This window comes from Carcharodon carcharias, chromosome 12 (genome assembly GCF_017639515.1).
Source record: "Carcharodon carcharias isolate sCarCar2 chromosome 12, sCarCar2.pri, whole genome shotgun sequence".
Lineage (NCBI taxonomy): Eukaryota > Metazoa > Chordata > Chondrichthyes > Lamniformes > Lamnidae > Carcharodon > Carcharodon carcharias.
In genome coordinates this window covers 15,614,427-15,632,964 of record NC_054478.1, presented here as the reverse complement: position 1 = coordinate 15,632,964, position 18,538 = coordinate 15,614,427, and the positions used below count along the sequence as shown (strand labels likewise).

The following is an 18,538-nucleotide window of genomic DNA, read 5'->3' as shown; positions in this document are numbered from 1 at the left end:
TAAGAGGGGGTGTTCAAAATCATGGAGAGTCTGGACAGAGCAGATAAAGAGTGCATGTTCACAGATCCCTGAAGGTAGTTGGACAGGGGAATGGGTGTTCAGGAAGGTAAACGAGCTGCTTTTATTAGTCAAGGTATAGATGATAAGAGTTGGAAGGCAATGCTGGAACTGTATAAAACAATGGTTACATCACAGCTGGAGTACTGTGTGCAGTTCTGGTCACCACACTAGAGGAAAGTTGATTCTGTGCTAGAGACGATACAGAGGAAATTTACCAGGATGTTGCCTGGTGTTTAGAATTCTGGCATAGATTTAGGGTAAGAGGTAGGAGGTTTAGAGAGGAAATGTTTTCACCCAGAGGGTGGTGCGGACCTGGAACTCACTGCCTGGAACAGTGGCAGAGACAGAAACTCTCATAACTTTCAGAAAGTACTTGGGTATGCTCTTGAAATACTGTAACCTACAGGACTACAGACCAAGAACTGGAAAGTAGCATTAGGCTGGATGGTTACTAGTCAGCCAGTATGGACATGATGGACCGAATGGCTTCCTTCTATGCTGTAACCCTTCGGTGATTCTATGATTTGATAAATGCACATTAGACAGTATCAAAATCCATGTTGAATGTCTTATCCAAGCATAATGGGATGCTTTGCTACATTCCAGGCGCTATATGAATGAAGGTTGTTGATACACTCCTCGAATTCATTAAGTAATTTGAATGTACACATACACACAGTTGTCAAATATCTTTCTCTCTGTTCCTACTACAAACATCTCGATGACATGGAATCATTGAATAAAATCATAGAATGATTCAGCACAGAAGGAGGCCATTCAACCCATCATATCTGTGCCGGCTCTTTGGAACAGCAATTATACCAACATATGAACATACAAATTAGGAGCAGGAATAGGCCACTCGGCCCCTCGAGCCTGCTCCACCATTCAGTAAGATCATGGCTGATCTGATTGTAACTTCTCATCTACCCCCGATAATCTTTCACCCCCTTCTTAATCAACAATTTTATCTAGCTCTGCCTCAAAAATAATCAAAGACTCTGCTTCCACCGCCTTTTGAGGAAGAGAGTTCCAAAGACTCATTATCCTCTGACAGAAAGAATTTCTCCTCATCTCGATCTTAAATGAGCAAACCTCCCATTTTTAAACAGTGACCCCCTAGTTCCAGAATCTAGAACAATCCACCCTCTTGTTCTTGCCCTGCAAATTTTTATTTTTTAAGTATATATCCAATTCCATTTGTAAGTTACTACTGAGTCTTCCACTGTCCTTTCAATTGCTGAATAAACTAGTTATCTGCCCTGCTTTCTTTCATGATTATTTAAGTCTGTGTCCTCTGCTAACAGACAACCCTCGCCAATGGACGCAGTTTATTCCAATTTCCCTATTAAAATCTCATTTTACTGTAGAACCTTTGGATATACTGGGTAATAGGCAATATAGACTGACTGATATAATTTTAATGGGGGCAAGAACAGAGAGACATGAGGTTCATATACATCAATATGTAAAAGTGCAGAACAATATGATAAAGCTATTAAAAATGCTTACAGCTTTATAAACAGAAGTTATGATTAACCTTCATCAATCACTAGTTAGGTATCAGCTAAATCTATGAAGCCATACTTAGGAAGGACATCAAGACCCTGGTGTCCTGCCCTGCGGGACTAGGCCCTTCCCCTGGTGTCCTGCCCTGCGGGACTCAGCCCTTCCCCTGGTGTCCTGCCCTGTAGGACTGGGCCTTTCCCCTGGTGTCCTGCCCTGTAGGACTGGGCCTTTCCCCTGGTGTCCTGTCCTGTGAGACTGGGCCCTTGCCCTGGTGTCCTGCCCTGTGGGACTGGGCCGTTCCCCTGGTGTCCTGCCCTGTGGGACTGAGCCCTTCTCCTGGTGTCCTGCCCTGTGGGACTGGGCCCTTCCCCTGGTGTCCTGTCCTGTGAGACTGGGCCCTTGCCCTGGTGTCCTGCCCTGTGCGACTGGGCCCTTCTCCTGGTGTCCTGCCCTGTGGGACTGGGTCGTTCCCCTGGTGTCCTGCCCTGTGGGACTGGGCCCTTCCCCTGGTGTCCTGCCCTATGGGACTGGGCCCTTCCCCTGGTGTCCTGCCCTGTGAGACTGGTTTCAGGCAGTGCCTGGATGATGTGCTCTGTCCTGATGCCGTGAGAGCATGGGTTTTGATTTGGATGATGGGATCTTGCTTGTCTGTCCTAAGCATTGCCCTCCTTTGATGGGAGCTCACTGTGTGTCAGAGCACACAACTGCCCTCCATTGAAAGAGGCCTGAACTCTGGCCACCTGGACAGCTATATTCACTAAATCAACAGACATTACTGTAACATTGTGCCTCCGAAGCAGATCAGTGCCTGGGCCGACCGCCAGTCTTTCAGCTGAGTGCCCTTTCAGCCCACAACACTCAGGCTGAACAATGAAAGAGTGTGTTTGACTAACATTCACCAAAGTTTATTAAAAGGGGACAAGTAGAGGTCATTCAGGAACACACTGAGTTTATAAGAAGCATATCTAAAATCACCAGAAACCAGTGAGATCCTTGACATACAAACCATTGAAGAAAATAAATTGTCGTCAACTAAGACACCTGGCTCTCTGCACTTAGCTTAACAATGCCTTGGCTACAGAGCAGAAATCAGCACAGTATGCATCCTCCTGTCCTGTTTCCTCCTAAGCTACAAATCCCTCATCCCATACACTCACTAACCTCGCCACATCCTCAATGTCACTTTGGTAAGTAGGAAATTTAAAAAATATTGCAGGAAGTTAAAAAGGGAATGTATTCTTTATAGTGCAGCAGCTTATGTGAGTGAGAGAGATGGAAACAGCAAGAGGGGGAGAGACACAGAGACAATGAGGAAGATGGCTAGGGAGATAGGGAGGGAGAGAGAGACAGACAGAAAGAGAAGCAGAGAGAAAGGGAGACAGGAGATAGGGAGAGAGTAAGAGACAGAGAAAGAGACCGATGGGATAACAGACTGAGAAACAGGCACAAAGGGCAGAATTTAATACAGCTCATTGCAACGGGAAACATGGTGGTAGGGTCGATTCAATCGTGGGGAGGCTGTATGACAGTCTGCCAGCAATGGTTAAACTTCCCATCATTAAGTCAGAGGCGGGAAACTCACCCATGTGTGTTGGCATGTCAATTAGGCTCATTAATGATCCACTTGGCACTTCATCCTTGAGCCCACCAGAATTTAGTGATGGCTCAGGGATTAAATGGGGCTCACATGGTTTTCCTGTGCATCCCAAAGGCCGTCCAGCAGTTTGCCAGCAGTTTACTGGCAATGGTGGTGCTGTTAATAATTACCCCCCACCCTTGTCTCTGAATCCCCTATCCCCCCTTTCCCATGACCCCCATCTCACCCTCACTGACTTGTCTGCAGGAATCCAGTATTGATCCCTGGTCCTTGGAGCATTACCAGTGTTGCTGCCAACAATGGAGAGATTCCGGCCTCTGATTAGTTGGCAGCTTTCAGCGGGATTTCCATGGGGTCCCCACTGGTGCTCCCAGCGTGGGCAAGAACCCAATCGCCAATATTAAATCCAGCTCAGGGAAACAGTGAGAAACAGTGAGAGACGGTGAGAGCCAGTGGGACACAGACTTAGCATGGCCTTAATGGGCCAGATGGCTTCCTCCTGTGCTCGAATGACTCAAGGGGCAAAATCGTGTGGAGGCAACATGCCTCTCAGCCGCTGGCTGGAGGTATAGCTGGAAAAATCCCTGGTTCACCTTTTTTTCGGGATGGTTCACTGCATCATGTGGCACTCAGACACTTAACAAGCCAAGCCAGATCAAGGGCTCCAGGGGTGTAAGTTCCACCCGCCAAGAACTGCTAGCCAATCAGAGGCCGTAAGCTCTGTTGAACGGCAGCACCACTGGGAAGGGGTGGCCGTTGCCGGTTCAAAACCCATCCAAGGCCATGGGTCACTGAATCCCAGGGCAGAAGTGAGTGATGGCTGGAGGGGTGTCACAGAAGAGGTGAGGCAGCCAGGGCAAGGGGATAGGTGTCACTGGGCACCCATATTCCCGATGCTGGGTCCCTCAATCAGGCAATGAGTGCAGTTGAACAAGGGACACCTCCTCCGTCTTCCCTCAAACCCCCACCCCTCCCCAACAACCTGCAAGCAAACACACCAGGCAGGGTTGCCAACTTTGATTCAATGTATTCCTGTAGGGTTCATCACACCACTCGCCCCCATGCTTCAGCCATTATGTTGGACAACACGTCCAGTTTGTGACCCACTGCCTTTCTATGCCAATTGGAAAGTAAAAAGATACATTACCTAATTGAACGATGCTTGACTGTTCGCCAAACAGCCTCCCCCACTCCCATCCCATTTCCAATATTGCCATCTCATAAAGAGCAATGTTGAAAGAAAATGATAAAAAAAGCAATCTTTTGTAATGTACTGATGGTTTCTTACCAGGGTTGCACACAGCAGTGTCCTGGAGATTGATCATCAGTTCCTGGAGAATCCAGGCCAACCCTGGAGGGTTGGCAACCCTAACACCAGGGGTGCTTGTTGGGCTCCCTACATGGCGAGCCCCCAACCACCACTGGATTAATACCAGTGATAGTGGGATGAGGCCCTTTATGTGGGGATTAATTGCCCATTTAAGGGCCTCAGTTGACAGTCGGGTGGGAAAGCCAACCACAGGCCTTCCCACCATGGACCTAATCAGGGTGGAAGTGGGAAGTGGCGGAACCCCACCTTCCACCCTCTCGACTGATTAAATGCCTCCCCCCACCAAACTCACCACAGGGAAGGACACAAGTTTCAGCTTTAAGACTCTGTGATAGACAAAGGCAGAGAGGCAGGCTGAGGCAGGGAGGGTAACAGAGAGAGCAAAACAGAGCAACAAAGAGAGAGAGATAGTGACAGAGACTGTGAAAGACAGAGAGGGATGGAGGCAGAGATAGACAAACTGAGAAAGAGAGAGACAGACAGAGACAAAGGAAAAGAACAGAGAAAGAAATTGAGGAAAAGCAAACCAAATCAGACTACGTGGTTTAAAACCAGGCAGTGTTTGAATTGTAGAATGAGTAATGTTGCCACAATGAGTGATGGATATCTATCCTTGTCTAAACACACAGACGAACTATCGGATTGGGAGTGAACCTCCTGGGAGGCTGATATCACCATTCAGTTCTGGTGCTCAAATTGACCATGGCTAGCCCACAATCTCCCAAATCCGGTCACTGACATTCTAAACCCAGTTGTTTATTTAGTGGTCACTGAGGGGATATAGAGGTGTCAAAATGATAGAGTCCTTAACCAATTCCCAGGCTCCCAGAGGTTGTAACTTTCTTCAGCTAAACACTGATTACTGACAGGCTCACTAGAATAAACCTGTCCACTAACAACACTCAAAGGAGCATAGAGATACCCTAGGCTGCTCCTGGCCTTGATAGCTCTGGCCTGGCGAATTGTCAGTTTCTGCCCAGAGGATCAGAAGGAGGCCATTCAGCCCCTCAAGCCAGTTACACAGGAGCAGGAGGAGCTCATTCAGCCTCTCAAACCAGTTACACAGGAGCAGGAGGAGCTCATTCAGTCTCTCAAACCAGTTACACAGGAGCAGGAGGAGCCCATTCAGCCCTCAAGCCTATTACACAGGAAAAGGAGGAGCCCATTCAGCCCCTGAAGCCTGTTACTCAGGAACAGGAGGAGCCCATTCAGCCCCTCAAACCTGTTGCTTAGTAACAGAAGGAGCCCATTCAGCCCCCACACCCCAAGTCTGTTATTTAGTGTAGAGTTCAATTGTTCTGTGTTTGATTACAAGAGTCTGGTAACTTTTCTATGTTCACTGTGCTTGATTGGTTAAGCCTGAGTGTGGACTCCAGGAAAAGTAAAGACAAGCAGTGCACTCCAGACCTTCCACTGAATGTGTGAAAAAGTTTTGTCATGTTGCTTTTCCCTCTTTTGCCAATTACTTTAAATCTGTACCCTCTCATTCCTTTCACAACTGGGAACAGTTTCTCCCTATCTACTCTCTCCAGGCCTCTCATGATTTTGAACACCTCTGAAACCATTCTCATGAATCTTTTCTACATACTCTCCAATGTCTTCACATCCTTCTCATAGTGCAGTGCCCAGAACTGGATGCAATACTCCAGCTGAGGCGAAACTAGTGTCTTATACAAGTTCAACATACGAACATACGAATATACAAATTAGGAGCAGGAGTAGGCTAAGTGGCCACTCGAACCTGCTGCACCATTCAATAAAATCCTGGCTGATCTGATTGTGGCCTCAACTCCACATTCCACCCTCACCGACACCCCCCTCAACCCCCGATAACCTTCGACTTCCGCATTAGTCAAGAATCTATCTACCTCTGCCTTAAAAATATTCATTGACCCCGCCTCCACCATTCTCTGGGGAAGAGAGTTCCAAAGATTCACGACCCTCTGAGAGAAAAAATTCTCTGAACTGCTTCTAACACATTTATACCTTTCTTAAATAAGCAGACTAAAACTGCACACTGTACCCTAGACGTAGTCTCACCAATACCCTGCACAGCTATAGCAAAAGATCACTACTTTTATATTCCATTCCCCTTGTAATAAACAACATCCATTTGCCTTCCTAAAGACTTGCTGTACCTGCACACTAAATTTTCCTGATTCATGTACCAGGATACCCAGAACCCTCTGTACCACTGAGTTCTGCACTCTCTCTCAATTTAAATAATATGCTGCTTTTCTATTCTTCCTGCCAAAGTGGACAAGTTCACATTTTCCCACATTATACTCCATCTGTGAAGATTTTGCCCACTTACTTAACCAATCAATGTCTCTTTGCAGACTCTTTATGTCATCTTCGCAACTTACCTTCCTATCTTTACGTCATCATCAAATTTAGCAACCATACATTCAGCAACCACCCTACATCATGGGTTCTTATTTTGTGTAGTAACCTTTGATGTGGCACCTTCTGGAAATATAAGTACACCACATCTACAGGTTCCCCTTTATCCATGTTGCTTGTTACTTCCTCAAAGAACTCTAATAAATTAGTCAGACATGATTTCCCTTTCACAAAACCATGTTGACTCTGTTTGATTTCATTGAGATTTTCTAATGCCCACCTACAACAGATGCTAGGCTAACTGCCCTGTCATTTCCTGTTTTATGTTTCCTTTCAGAGTATAGGGTCTCATTCACTACTTTCCAATCTGATGAGACCTTTTCCAGAATCTAGGGAATTTTGGAAAATTAAAATCAATACATCTACTATTTCTTCAGCCACTTCTTTTAAGACTCTAGGGTGAAGTCCATCAGAACCAGGGGACTTGTCAACTTTTAGTCCTAATAATTTTCTCAGTCCCCTTTCCTTGGTGATTGTAATTGTTTTAAGTTCTTCCTTCCCTTTCACCTCCTGATTCACTATTATTTCTGGGATGTTGTTTATATCCTCTACAGTGAAGACAGATACAAAATATCTGCTCAATTCATCTACCATTTCCTTCTTTTCCATTATTAATTCCCCATTGTCACTCTGTTGGGGACCAACGTTCACTTTACTTACTCTTTTCCTTTTTAAATACCTGTAGAAAGTCTTACTATCTGTTTTTATATTTCTAGCTAGCTTTATCTCGTACTCTAATTTCTCTCTCCTTATCAATCTTTTAATCATTCTTTGCTGTTCTTTATGTTCTGTCCAATCTTCTGACCTGCCACTCATTTTTGCAGAATTATACAATTTTTCTTTCAATTAATACTATCTTTAACTTCCTTAGTTAACCATGGATGCTGCATCCTTCTCTTAGAGTCTTTCTTTCTCACTGGAATGTATATTTTCTGAGTATTCTGTAATATTCTTCTAAACATCTGCCATTGCATTTCTACTGACCTATCTCTTAACCTGATTTCCCTGTTCACTTTAGCCAGCTCTGTGTTCATGCCCTCATAATTGTCCTTATTTAAGTTTAAAACAAGTGTCTTAGATCCACTCGGCTCTCCCTCAAATGGAACGTGAAATTCAATCATATTATAGTCACTATTACCAAGGGCACCTTTACTATGAGGTAATTAATCCTGTCTCATTGCATATTACCAGATCTAGTATAGCCTGCTGTCTGGTTGGTGCTAAAACGTGCAGCTCTAAGAAACTGTCCCGAAAACACTCTATGAACTCATCATCCAGGCTACCTTTGCCAATCTGAATTGTCCAATCTATACGTAGATTAAAGTCACCAATGAATGTCCCTGTACCTTTCTCACAAGCTTCTATTATTTCTTCCCGTGTTCCCTACTGTATGGTGTGGTTACTGTTAGGGGGCCTATAAAACATTCCCTTCCCCACTGATGCTCAGTGGCAGCAGTGTGTACCATCTACAAGATGCACTGCAGTCCCCCACTGACGATCCTGCGACATCACCTTGCAAACCCGCGACCTCTACCACCTAGAAGGACAAGTCCATGGAAACATCATCACCAGCAAGTTAACCTCCAAGCCACACAACATCCTGACTTGGAACTATCCTTCACTGTCACTGGATCAAAATCCTGGAACTCCCTCCCTAACAGCACTGTGGGTGTACCTACACCTTATGGACTGCAGTGGTTCAAGTAGGCGGCTCACCACCACCTTCTGAAGGGAACTTAGGGATAGGCAATAAATGCTGGGCTAGCCATCAATGCCCACATCCTGTGAAACAATTAAACTAAACCCTCCAACATTGGCTTTCTATGGAATATTTGCAAATTTCTTCTTTCAGCTTGTCCCATTTTACTTAGAGTAACCACATTGCTGATTGGTCAAACTTCCCCATCTCCCCCATCAGTCACCCATTTCTCTTCCGATTCCATTGTATTTAAAACTTCCATCTGGTCTTAGGCCTTCCTCTTCTCCTTCTTCCTGACAGTCCTATCACCATTTCATACCTCACCACATTTCTGCTCTCTTTCCTCAATAGATGACCATACCATTTCAATCCCTTCTTGGCTACTTTCTTCAATGCTCCCACAATCTTCACTGACCAGCTGGTGTGCTGTTTCCTGATTTTGTCCTTTCTCATTACTCCACACATCCACCTCAGCGTCTGCATCTCTTTAGTATCTAGTCGCTGTTCTTCTCTTCTTGATGTTGTCCAAGTTTCTGCACTATATAACAGGGCCGGCCTCACAACTGTCCTGGAGATTATTCCTTTCAGTTTCAGTGATACTTTTCTATCACACAACACTCCACTACACGTCTTCCAATTAGACCTATCAGAGCTAATCTGTTACTTAATTTCCATTCCCATACTTCCATCTTCTGCCACCGCTAGCCCAAGGTACTTGAAACTACTCACTTTCTCCAACTATTCATCCATAATCTTTACATCTTCACTCTGACCCTCTTCCCTAGGCTCAAACTGACAGTCCATAAACTGAGCTCTCTGACAACGCGGTACTCTATCTTCATTACGTTGAAAGACCCATTGCATCCTCTCCCAATCCAACACATTCTCAAGACCTTAAAGCTACTGCACTCCTCCTACCTTTTGTCTTTGCATTTCCTCATTACTCTACGAGCAGTCAAATCCCAAACAGGTCATTAGCTAATCACCGTCTCCCTCTAGGGTTTTCAATTAGCCATAAGCTGTTCTTTTTTGCCCAGTGCTGTGTGAGAGTACGACTGACCCAAACAACTCCAGAAGGGAATAAGGAAATAGTTTCTGCTTAGGCAGCAAACTCTTTTCCAAGCTCCCCGCCAACAGTTCCTGATTTAATGAGGATTGAACTCGAAATCAAATCTGGCACGTTTTTCCTGCAGCCTTCCCTCCCAGTGGGCTATTACTGAACTCTAAGATGTAGAGTCATGCACTGAACACTGAAAGCTCATCCAGAACATTCCTCAACAGAGCCCAGTCACACACAAAACTCAAGACATCACAGCAACATCAACAAAATTACAGAGGCAGGGAGGCAGTAATTCTCAGGAAATTCTCACCATAGTAACAGCGTGGATTTTATAGACTTAGATCCCTGTTAATATTCATACTGTTGTTACTGAACTGTTATAATACACTGGTCATACGTAGTTACTGCATGAATTACACTAAGTGTTAGGAGATCCTGGATTTGGTCTCTCGGTGTCAGGGATCACTGGGTTTGGTCTCTCGGTGTCAGGGTCACTCGGTTTAGGTTCTCAGTGTCAGGGGTCACTGGATTTAGGTTCTCAGTGTGAGGGATCACTGGGTTTAGATTCTCAGTGTGAGGGTCACTGGGTTTGGTCTCACGGAAAAAGGGGTCACTGGGTTTGGTCTTGGTGTGAGGGGTCACTGGGTTTGGTTTCAGTGTGAGGGGTCACTGGGTTTGGTCTCTCAGTGTCAGGGGTCACTGGGTTTGGTCTCAGTGTGAGGGGTCACTGGGTTGGACTCTCGGTGTCAGGGGTCACTGGGCTTGGTCTCTCGGTGTCAGGGGTCACTGGGTTTGGTCTCAGTGTGAGGGGTCACTGGGTTTGTCTCTCGGTGTCAGGGGTCACTGGATTTGGTCTCAAGCTGTCAGGGGTCACCAGGTTTGGTCTGGCTGTCAGGGGTCACTGGGTTTGGTCTCGGTGTCAGGGGTCACTGGGTTTGATCTCGGTATCAGGGGTCACTGGGTTTGGTCTCGGTGTCAGGGGTCACTGGGTTTGGTCTCTCGGTGTCAGGGGTCACTGGGTTTGGTCTCGGTGTCAGGGGTCACTGGGCTTAGGTTCTCAGTGTCAGGGGTCACTGGGTTTAGGTTCTCAGCTTGAGGGATGACTGGGTTTAGATTCTCAGTGTGAGGGTCACTGGGTTTGGTTTCTCGGTGTCAGGGGTCAATGGGTTTGTTCTCGGTGTCAGGGGTCACTGGGTTTGATCTCGGTGTCAGGGGTCACTGGGTTTGGTCTCTCGGTGTCAGGGTTCACTGGATTTGGTCTCGGTGTGAGGGTTCACTGGATTTCATCTCTCAATGTGAGGGGTCACTGGGTTTGGTCTCTCGGTGTGAGGGGTCACTGGGTTTGGTCTCTCGGTGTGTGGGGTCACTGGGTTTGGTCTCTCGGTGTCAGGAGTCTCTGGGTTTTGTCTCGATGTCGGGGTCACTGGATTTGGTCGCTCGGTGTGAGGGGTCACTGGGTTTGGTCTCTCGGTGTGAAGGGTCACTGGGTTTGGTCTCTCGCTGTCAGGAGTTACTAGGTTTGGTCTCAGTGTCAGGGGTCACTGGGTTTGGTCTCGGGTGTCAGGGGTCACTGGATTTGGTCTCTCGCTTTCAGGGGTCACTGGGTTTGGTCTCGGTGTCAGGGGTCACTGGGTTTGGTCTCTCGGTGTGAGATGTCACTTGGTTTTGTCTCTCAGTGTGATGGGTCTCTGGGTTTGGTCTCTCGGTGTCAGGGGTCACTGGGTTTGGTCTCTCGGTGTGAAGGGTCACTTGGTTTTGTCTCTCAGTGTGAGGGGTCACTGGGTTTGGTCTCTCGGTGTGAGGGGTCACTGGGTTTGGTCTCTCAGTGTAAGGGGTCGCTGGGTTTGGTCTCTCAATGTCAGGGGTCAGTGGGTTTGGTCTCGGTGTCAGGGGTCACTGGGTTTGGTCTCGGTGTTAGGGGTCACTGGGTTGGATCTCGGTGTCAGGGGTCACTGGGTTTGGTCTCGGTGTGAAGGTTCACTTGGCTTCATCTCTCGGTGTCAGGGGTCACTGGGTTTGGTCTCGGTGTCAGGAGTCACTGGGTTTGATCTCGCTGTCAGGGGTCACTGGGTTTGGTCTCGGTGACAGGGGTCACTGGGTTTGGACTCTCGGTGTCAGGGGTCACTGGATTTGGTCTCGGTGTCAGGGTTAACTGGATTTCGTCTCTCAGTGTGAGGGGTCACAGGGTTTGGTCTCTCGATGTGAGGGGTCACAGGGTTTGGTCTCTCGGTGTGAGGGGTCACAGGGTTTGGTCTCTCGGTGTGAGGGGTCACTGGGTTTGGTCTCTCGGTGTGAGGAGTCACGGGGTTTGGTCTCTTGGTGTGAGGGGTCATTGAGTTTGGTCTCTCGGTGTCAAGGGTCACTGGGTTTGGTCTCTCGGTGTCAGGGGTCACTGGATTTCATCTCTCAGTGTGAGGGTTCATTGGGTTTCGTGTCTCGGTGTGAGGGGTCATTGGGTTTGCTCTCTTGGTGTCAGGGGTCACTGGGTTTAGTCTCTCGCTGTCAGGGGTCACTGGGTTTGGTCTCAGTGTCAGGGGTCACTGGATTTCATCTCTCAGTGTGAGGGGTCATTGGGTTTGGTCTCTCATTGTGAGGGGTCATTGGGTTTGGTCTCTCAGTGTCAGGGGTCACTGGATTTGGTCTCTTGCTTTCAGGGGTTACTGGGTTTGATCTCAGTGTCAGTGGTCACTGGGTTTGGTCTCTCGGTGTGAGGGGTCACTGGGTTTGATCTCAGTGTCAGGGGTCACTGGCTTTGGTCTCTCGCTGTCAGGCGTCACTGGATTCCGTCACTCACTGTGAGGGGTCATTGGGTTTGGTCTCTCGGTGTGAGGGGTCACTGGGTTTGGTCTCTCAGTGTGAGAGGTCACTGGGTTTGCTCTCTCGGTGTCAGGGGTCACTGGATTTCGTCTCAGTGTGAGGGGTCATTGGGCTTGGTCTCTCGGTGTGAGGGGTCACTGGGTTTGGTCTCTCGGTGTCAGGGGTCACTGGGTTTGCTCTCTCGGTGTCAGGAGTCATTAGGTTTGGTCTCAGTGTCAGGGATCACTGGGTTTGGTCTCTCGGTGTCAGGGGTCACTGGGTTTACGTTCTCAGTGTCAGGGGTCACTGGGTTTAGGTTCTCAGTGTGAGGGATCACTGAGTTAGGTCTCTCGGTGTCAGGGGTCAGTGGGTTTGGTCTCTCGGTGTCAGGGGTCATTGGGTTTGGTCTCTCAGTGTCAGGGGTCACTGGGTTTGATCTCGGTGTCAGGGGTCACTGGGTTTGGTCTCTCGGTGTCAGGGGTCAATGGGTTTGGTCTCGGTGTCAGGAGTCACTGGATTTCGTCTCTCAGTGTGAGGGGTCACTGGGTTTGGTCTCTCGGTGTGAGGGGTCACTGGGTTTGGTCTCTCGGTGTCAGGGGTCACTGGGTTTACGTTCTCAGTGTCAGGGGTCACTGGGTTTAGGTTCTCAGTGTGAGGGATCACTGAGTTAGGTCTCTCGGTGTCAGGGGTCAGTGGGTTTGGTCTCTCGGTGTCAGGGGTCATTGGGTTTGGTCTCTCAGTGTCAGGGGTCACTGGGTTTGATCTCGGTGTCAGGGGTCACTGGGTTTGGTCTCTCGGTGTCAGGGGTCAATGGGTTTGGTCTCGGTGTCAGGAGTCACTGGATTTCGTCTCTCAGTGTGAGGGGTCACTGGGTTTGGTCTCTCGGTGTGAGGGGTCACTGGGTTTGGTCTCTCAGTGTAAGGGGTCGCTGGGCTTGGTCTCTCAATGTCAGGGGTCACTGGGTTTGGTCTCTCGCTGTCAGGGGTCACTGGGTTTGGTCTCAGAGTGTGGCATCAGTGGGTTTGGTCTCTCGGTGTCAGGAGTCACTGGGTTTGGTCTCGGTGTGAAGGTTCACTGGGTTTGATCTCTCGGTGTCAGGGGTCACTGGGTTTGGTCTCGGTGTCAGGGGTCACTGGGTTTGATCTCGCTGTCAGGGGTCACTGGGTTTGGTCTCGCTGTCAGGGGTCACTGGGTTTGGTCTCTCGGTGTCAGGGGTCACTGGGTTTAGTCTTGGTGTCAGGGGTCACTGGGTTTGGTCTCAGTGTCAAGGGTCACTGGATTTCATCTCTCAGTGTGAGGGGTCATTGGGTTTGGTCTCTCGGTGTGAGTGGTCATTGGGTTTGGTCTCGGTGTCAGGGGTCACTGGGTTTAGTCTTGGTGTCAGGGGTCACTGGGTTTGGTCTCAGTGTCAGGGGTCACTGGATTTCATCTCTCAGTGTGAGGGGTCATTGGGTTTGGTCTCTCATTGTGAGGGGTCATTGGGTTTGGTCTCTCAGTGTCAGGGGTCACTGGATTTGGTCTCTTGCTTTCAGGAGTTACTGGATTTGATCTCAGTGTCAGGGGTCACTGAGTTTGGTCTCCCGGTGTGAGGGGTCACTGGGTTTGATCTCAGTGTCAGGGGTCACTGGGTTTGGTCTCTCAGTGTGAGGGGTCAATGGGTTTGCTCTCTCGGTGTCAGGGGTAACTGGGTTTGCTCTCTCGGTGTCAGGAGTCATTAGGTTTGGTCTCAGTGTCAGGGGTTACTGGGTTTGGTCTCTCGGTGTCAGGGGTCACAGGGTTTGGTCTCTCGGTGTGAGGGGTCACTGGATTTGGTCGCTCGCTGTCAGGGGTCACTGGGTTTACGTTCACAGTGTCAGGGGTCACTGGGTTTAGATTCTCAGTGTGAGGGATCACTGAGTTAGGTCTCTCGATGTCAGAGGTCAATGGGTTTGGTCTCGGTGTCGGGGGTCACTGGGTTTGATCTCGGTGTCGGGGTCACTGGGTTTGGTCGGTGTCAGGGGTCACTGGGTTTGGTCTCGGTGTCAGGGGTCACTGGATTTCATCTCTCAGCGTGAGGGGTCATTGGGTTTGGTCTCTCGGTGTCAGGGGTCACTGGATTTGGTCTCTCGCTTTCAAGGGTCACTGGGTTTGGTCTCTCAGTGTGAGGGGTCACTGGGTTTGGTCTCGGTGTCAGGGGTCACTGGATATCGTCTCAGTGTGAGGGGTCATTGGGCTTGGTCTCTCGGTGTGAGGGGTCACTGGGTTTGGTCTCTCGGTGTGAGGGGTCACTGGATTTGGTCTCTCAGTGTCAGGGGTCACTGGGTTTACGTTCTCAGTGTCAGGGGTCACTGGGTTTAGCTCTCAGTGTGAGGGATCACTGAGTTAGGTCTCTCGGTGTCAGAGGTCAGTGGGTTTGGTCTCTAGGTGTCAGGGGTCATTGGTTTTGGTCTCTCGGTGTCAGGGGTCACTGGGTTTGATCTCGGTGTCAGGGGTCAGTGGGTTTGGTCTCGGTGTCGGGGTCAATGGGTTTGGTTTCGGTCTCGGGGGTCACTGGGTTTGGTCTCTCGGTGTGAGGGGTCACTCGGTTTGCTCTCTCGGTGTCAGGAGTCATTAGGTATGGTCTCAGTCTCAGGGGTCACTGGGTTTGGTCTCTCGGTGTGAGGGGTCACTGGATTTGGGCTCTCAGTGTCAGGGGTCACTGGGTTTACGTTCTCAGTGTCAGGGGTCACTGGGTTTAGCTCTCAGTGTGAGGGATCACTGAGTTAGGTCTCTCGGTGTCAGAGGTCAGTGGGTTTGGTCTCTAGGTGTCAGGGGTCATTGGTTTTGGTCTCTCGGTGTCAGGGGTCACTGGGTTTGATCTCGGTGTCAGGGGTCACTGGGTTTGGTCTCTCGGTGTCGGGGTCAATGGGTTTGGTTTCGGTCTCGGGGGTCACTGGGTTTGATCTCGGTGTCGGGGTCACTGGGTTTGGTCTCGGTGTCAGGGGTCACTGGGTTTGGTCTCGGTGTCAGGGGTCACTGGGTTTGGTCTCTCGGTGTCAGGGGTCACTGGATTTCATCTCTCAGTGTGAGGGGTCATTGGGTTTGGTCTCTCGGTGTGAGGGGTCATTGGGTTTGCTCTCTTGGTGTCAGGGGTCACTGGGTTTGGTCTCTCGCTGTCAGGGGTCTCTGGGTTTGTTCTCGATGTCAGAGGTCACTGGGTTTGGTCTCGGTATCAGGGATCACTGGGTTTGGTCTCGGTGTCAGGGGTCACTGGGTTTGGTCTCAGTGTCAGGGGTCACTGGATTTCATCTCTCAGTGTGAGGGGTCATTGGGTTTGGTCTCTCGGTGTGAGGGGTCATTGGGTTTGGTCTCTCAGTGTCAGGGGTCACTGGATTTGGTCTCTCGCTTTCAGGGGTCACTGGGTTTGGTCTCTCGGTGTCAGGAGTCATTAGGTTTGGTCTCAGTCTCAGGGGTCACTGGGTTTGGTCTCTCGGTGTGAGGGGTCACTGGATTTGGTCTCTCAGTGTCAGGGGCCACTGGGTTTACGTTCTCAGTGTCAGGGGTCACTGGGTTTAGCTCTCAGTGTGAGGGATCACTGAGTTAGGTCTCTCGGTGTCAGAGGTCAGTGGGTTTGGTCTCTAGGTGTCAGGGGTCATTGGTTTTGGTCTCTCGGTGTCAGGGGTCACTGGGTTTGATCTCGGTGTCAGGGGTCACTGGGTTTGGTCTCTCGGTGTCGGGGTCAATGGGTTTGGTTTCGGTCTCGGGGGTCACTGGGTTTGGTCTCTCGGTGTGAGGGGTCACTCGGTTTGCTCTCTCGGTGTCAGGAGTCATTAGGTTTGGTCTCAGTCTCAGGGGTCACTGGGTTTGGTCTCTCGGTGTGAGGGGTCACTGGATTTGGGCTCTCAGTGTCAGGGGTCACTGGGTTTACATTCTCAGTGTCAGGGGTCACTGGGTTTAGCTCTCAGTGTGAGGGATCACTGAGTTAGGTCTCTCGGTGTCAGAGGTCAGTGGGTTTGGTCTCTAGGTGTCAGGGGTCATTGGTTTTGGTCTCTCGGTGTCAGGGGTCACTGGGTTTGATCTCGGTGTCAGGGGTCACTGGGTTTGGTCTCTCGGTGTCGGGGTCAATGGGTTTGGTTTCGGTCTCGGGGGTCACTGGGTTTGATCTCGGTGTCGGGGTCACTGGGTTTGGTCTCGGTGTCAGGGGTCACTGGGTTTGGTCTCGGTGTCAGGGGTCACTGGGTTTGGTCTCTCGGTGTCAGGGGTCACTGGATTTCATCTCTCAGTGTGAGGGGTCATTGGGTTTGGTCTCTCGGTGTGAGGGGTCATTGGGTTTGCTCTCTTGGTGTCAGGGGTCACTGGGTTTGGTCTCTCGCTGTCAGGGGTCTCTGGGTTTGTTCTCGATGTCAGAGGTCACTGGGTTTGGTCTCGGTATCAGGGATCACTGGGTTTGGTCTCAGTGTCAGGGGTCACTGGGTTTGGTCTCAGTGTCAGGGGTCACTGGATTTCATCTCTCAGTGTGAGGGGTCATTGGGTTTGGTCTCTCAGTGTCAGGGGCCACTGGGTTTACGTTCTCAGTGTCAGGGGTCACTGGGTTTGGTCTCTCGGTGTGAGGGGTCACTGGGTTTGATCTCAGTGTCAGGGGTCACTGGGTTTGGTCTCTCGCTGTCAGGGGTCACTGGATTCCGTCACTCAGTGTGAGGGGTCACTGGGTTTGGTCTCTCAGTGTGAGGGGTCACTGGGTTTGCTCTCTCGGTGTCAGGAGTCATTAGGTTTGGTCTCAGTGTCAGGGGTCACTGGGTTTGGTCTCGGTGTCAGGGGTCACTGGATTTCGTCTCAGTGTGAGGGGTCATTGGGCTTGGTTTCTCGGTGTGAGGGGTCACTGGGTTTGGTCTCTCGGTGTCAGGAGTCATTAGGTTTGGTCTCAGTGTCAGGGGTCACTAGGTTTGGTCTCTCGGTGTGAGGGGTTACTTGATTAGGTCTCTCGCTGTCAGGGGTCTCTAAGTTTACGTTCTCAGTGTCAGGGGTCACTGGGTTTAGGTCTCAGTGTGAGGGATCACTGAGTTAGGTCTCTCGCTGTCAGGGGTCATTGGGTTTGGGCTCTCGGTGTCAGGGGTCACTGGATTTGATCTCGGTGTCAGGGGTCACTGGGGTTGGTCTCTCAGTGTCAGGGTTCACTGGGTTTGATCTCGGTGCCGGGGGTCACTGGGTTTGATCTCGCTGTCGGGGCACTGGGTTTGGTCTCGGTGTCGGGGTCACTGGGTTTGGTCTCGGTGTCAGGGGTCACTGGGTTTGGTCTCGGTGTCAGGGGTCACTGGATTTGGTCTCTCGCTTTCAAGGGTCACTGGGTTTGGTCTCTCAGTGTGAGGGGTCACTGGGTTTGGTCTCGGTGTCAGGGGTCACTGGATATCGTCTCAGTGTGAGGGGTCATTGGGCTTGGCCTCTCGGTGTGAGGGGTCACTGGGTTTGGTCTCTCGGTGTGAGGGGTCACTCGGTTTGCTCTCTCGGTGTCAGGAGTCATTAGGTTTGGTCTCAGTCTCAGGGGTCACTGGGTTTGGTCTCTCGGTGTGAGGGGTCACTGGATTTGGTCTCTCAGTGTCAGGGGTCACTGGGTTTACGTTCTCAGTGTCAGGGGTCACTGGGTTTAGCTCTCTGTGTGAGGGATCACTGAGTTAGGTCTCTCGGTGTCAGAGGTCAGTGGGTTTGGTCTCTAGGTGTCAGGGGTCATTGGTTTTGGTCTCTCGGTGTCAGGGGTCACTGGGTTTGATCTCGGTGTCAGGGGTCAGTGGGTTTGGTCTCTCGGTGTCGGGGTCAATGGGTTTGGTTTCGGTCTCGGGGGTCACTGGGTTTGGTCTCTCGGTGTGAGGGGTCACTCGGTTTGCTCTCTCGGTGTCAGGAGTCATTAGGTTTGGTCTCAGTCTCAGGGGTCACTGGGTTTGGTCTCTCGGTGTGAGGGGTCACTGGATTTGGGCTCTCAGTGTCAGGGGTCACTGGGTTTACGTTCTCAGTGTCAGGGCTTCACTGGGTTTAGCTCTCAGTGTGAGGGATCACTGAGTTAGGTCTCTCGGTGTCAGAGGTCAGTGGGTTTGGTCTCTAGGTGTCAGGGGTCATTGGTTTTGGTCTCTCGGT

At 50.0% G+C, this 18,538-nt stretch overlaps 1 protein-coding gene across 2 annotated transcripts in view; it reads right to left on the bottom strand.

The window, feature by feature from the left end:
- Positions 1–18,538, bottom strand: part of LOC121284848 (tensin) — a 738,828-nt gene that overhangs the window by 455,340 nt on the left and 264,950 nt on the right. The window contains exon 1 of one of the 2 annotated variants that reach the window (XM_041200651.1): positions 9,517–9,586. The exons of the other annotated variant lie outside the window; for it this stretch is intronic. Coding sequence (XP_041056585.1) covers positions 9,517–9,531 — 15 coding nt within the window. The 5' untranslated portion in view covers positions 9,532–9,586. Of the gene's footprint in view, positions 1–9,516; positions 9,587–18,538 lie in introns of those variants that run through there. 2 annotated transcript variants of the gene reach the window in all.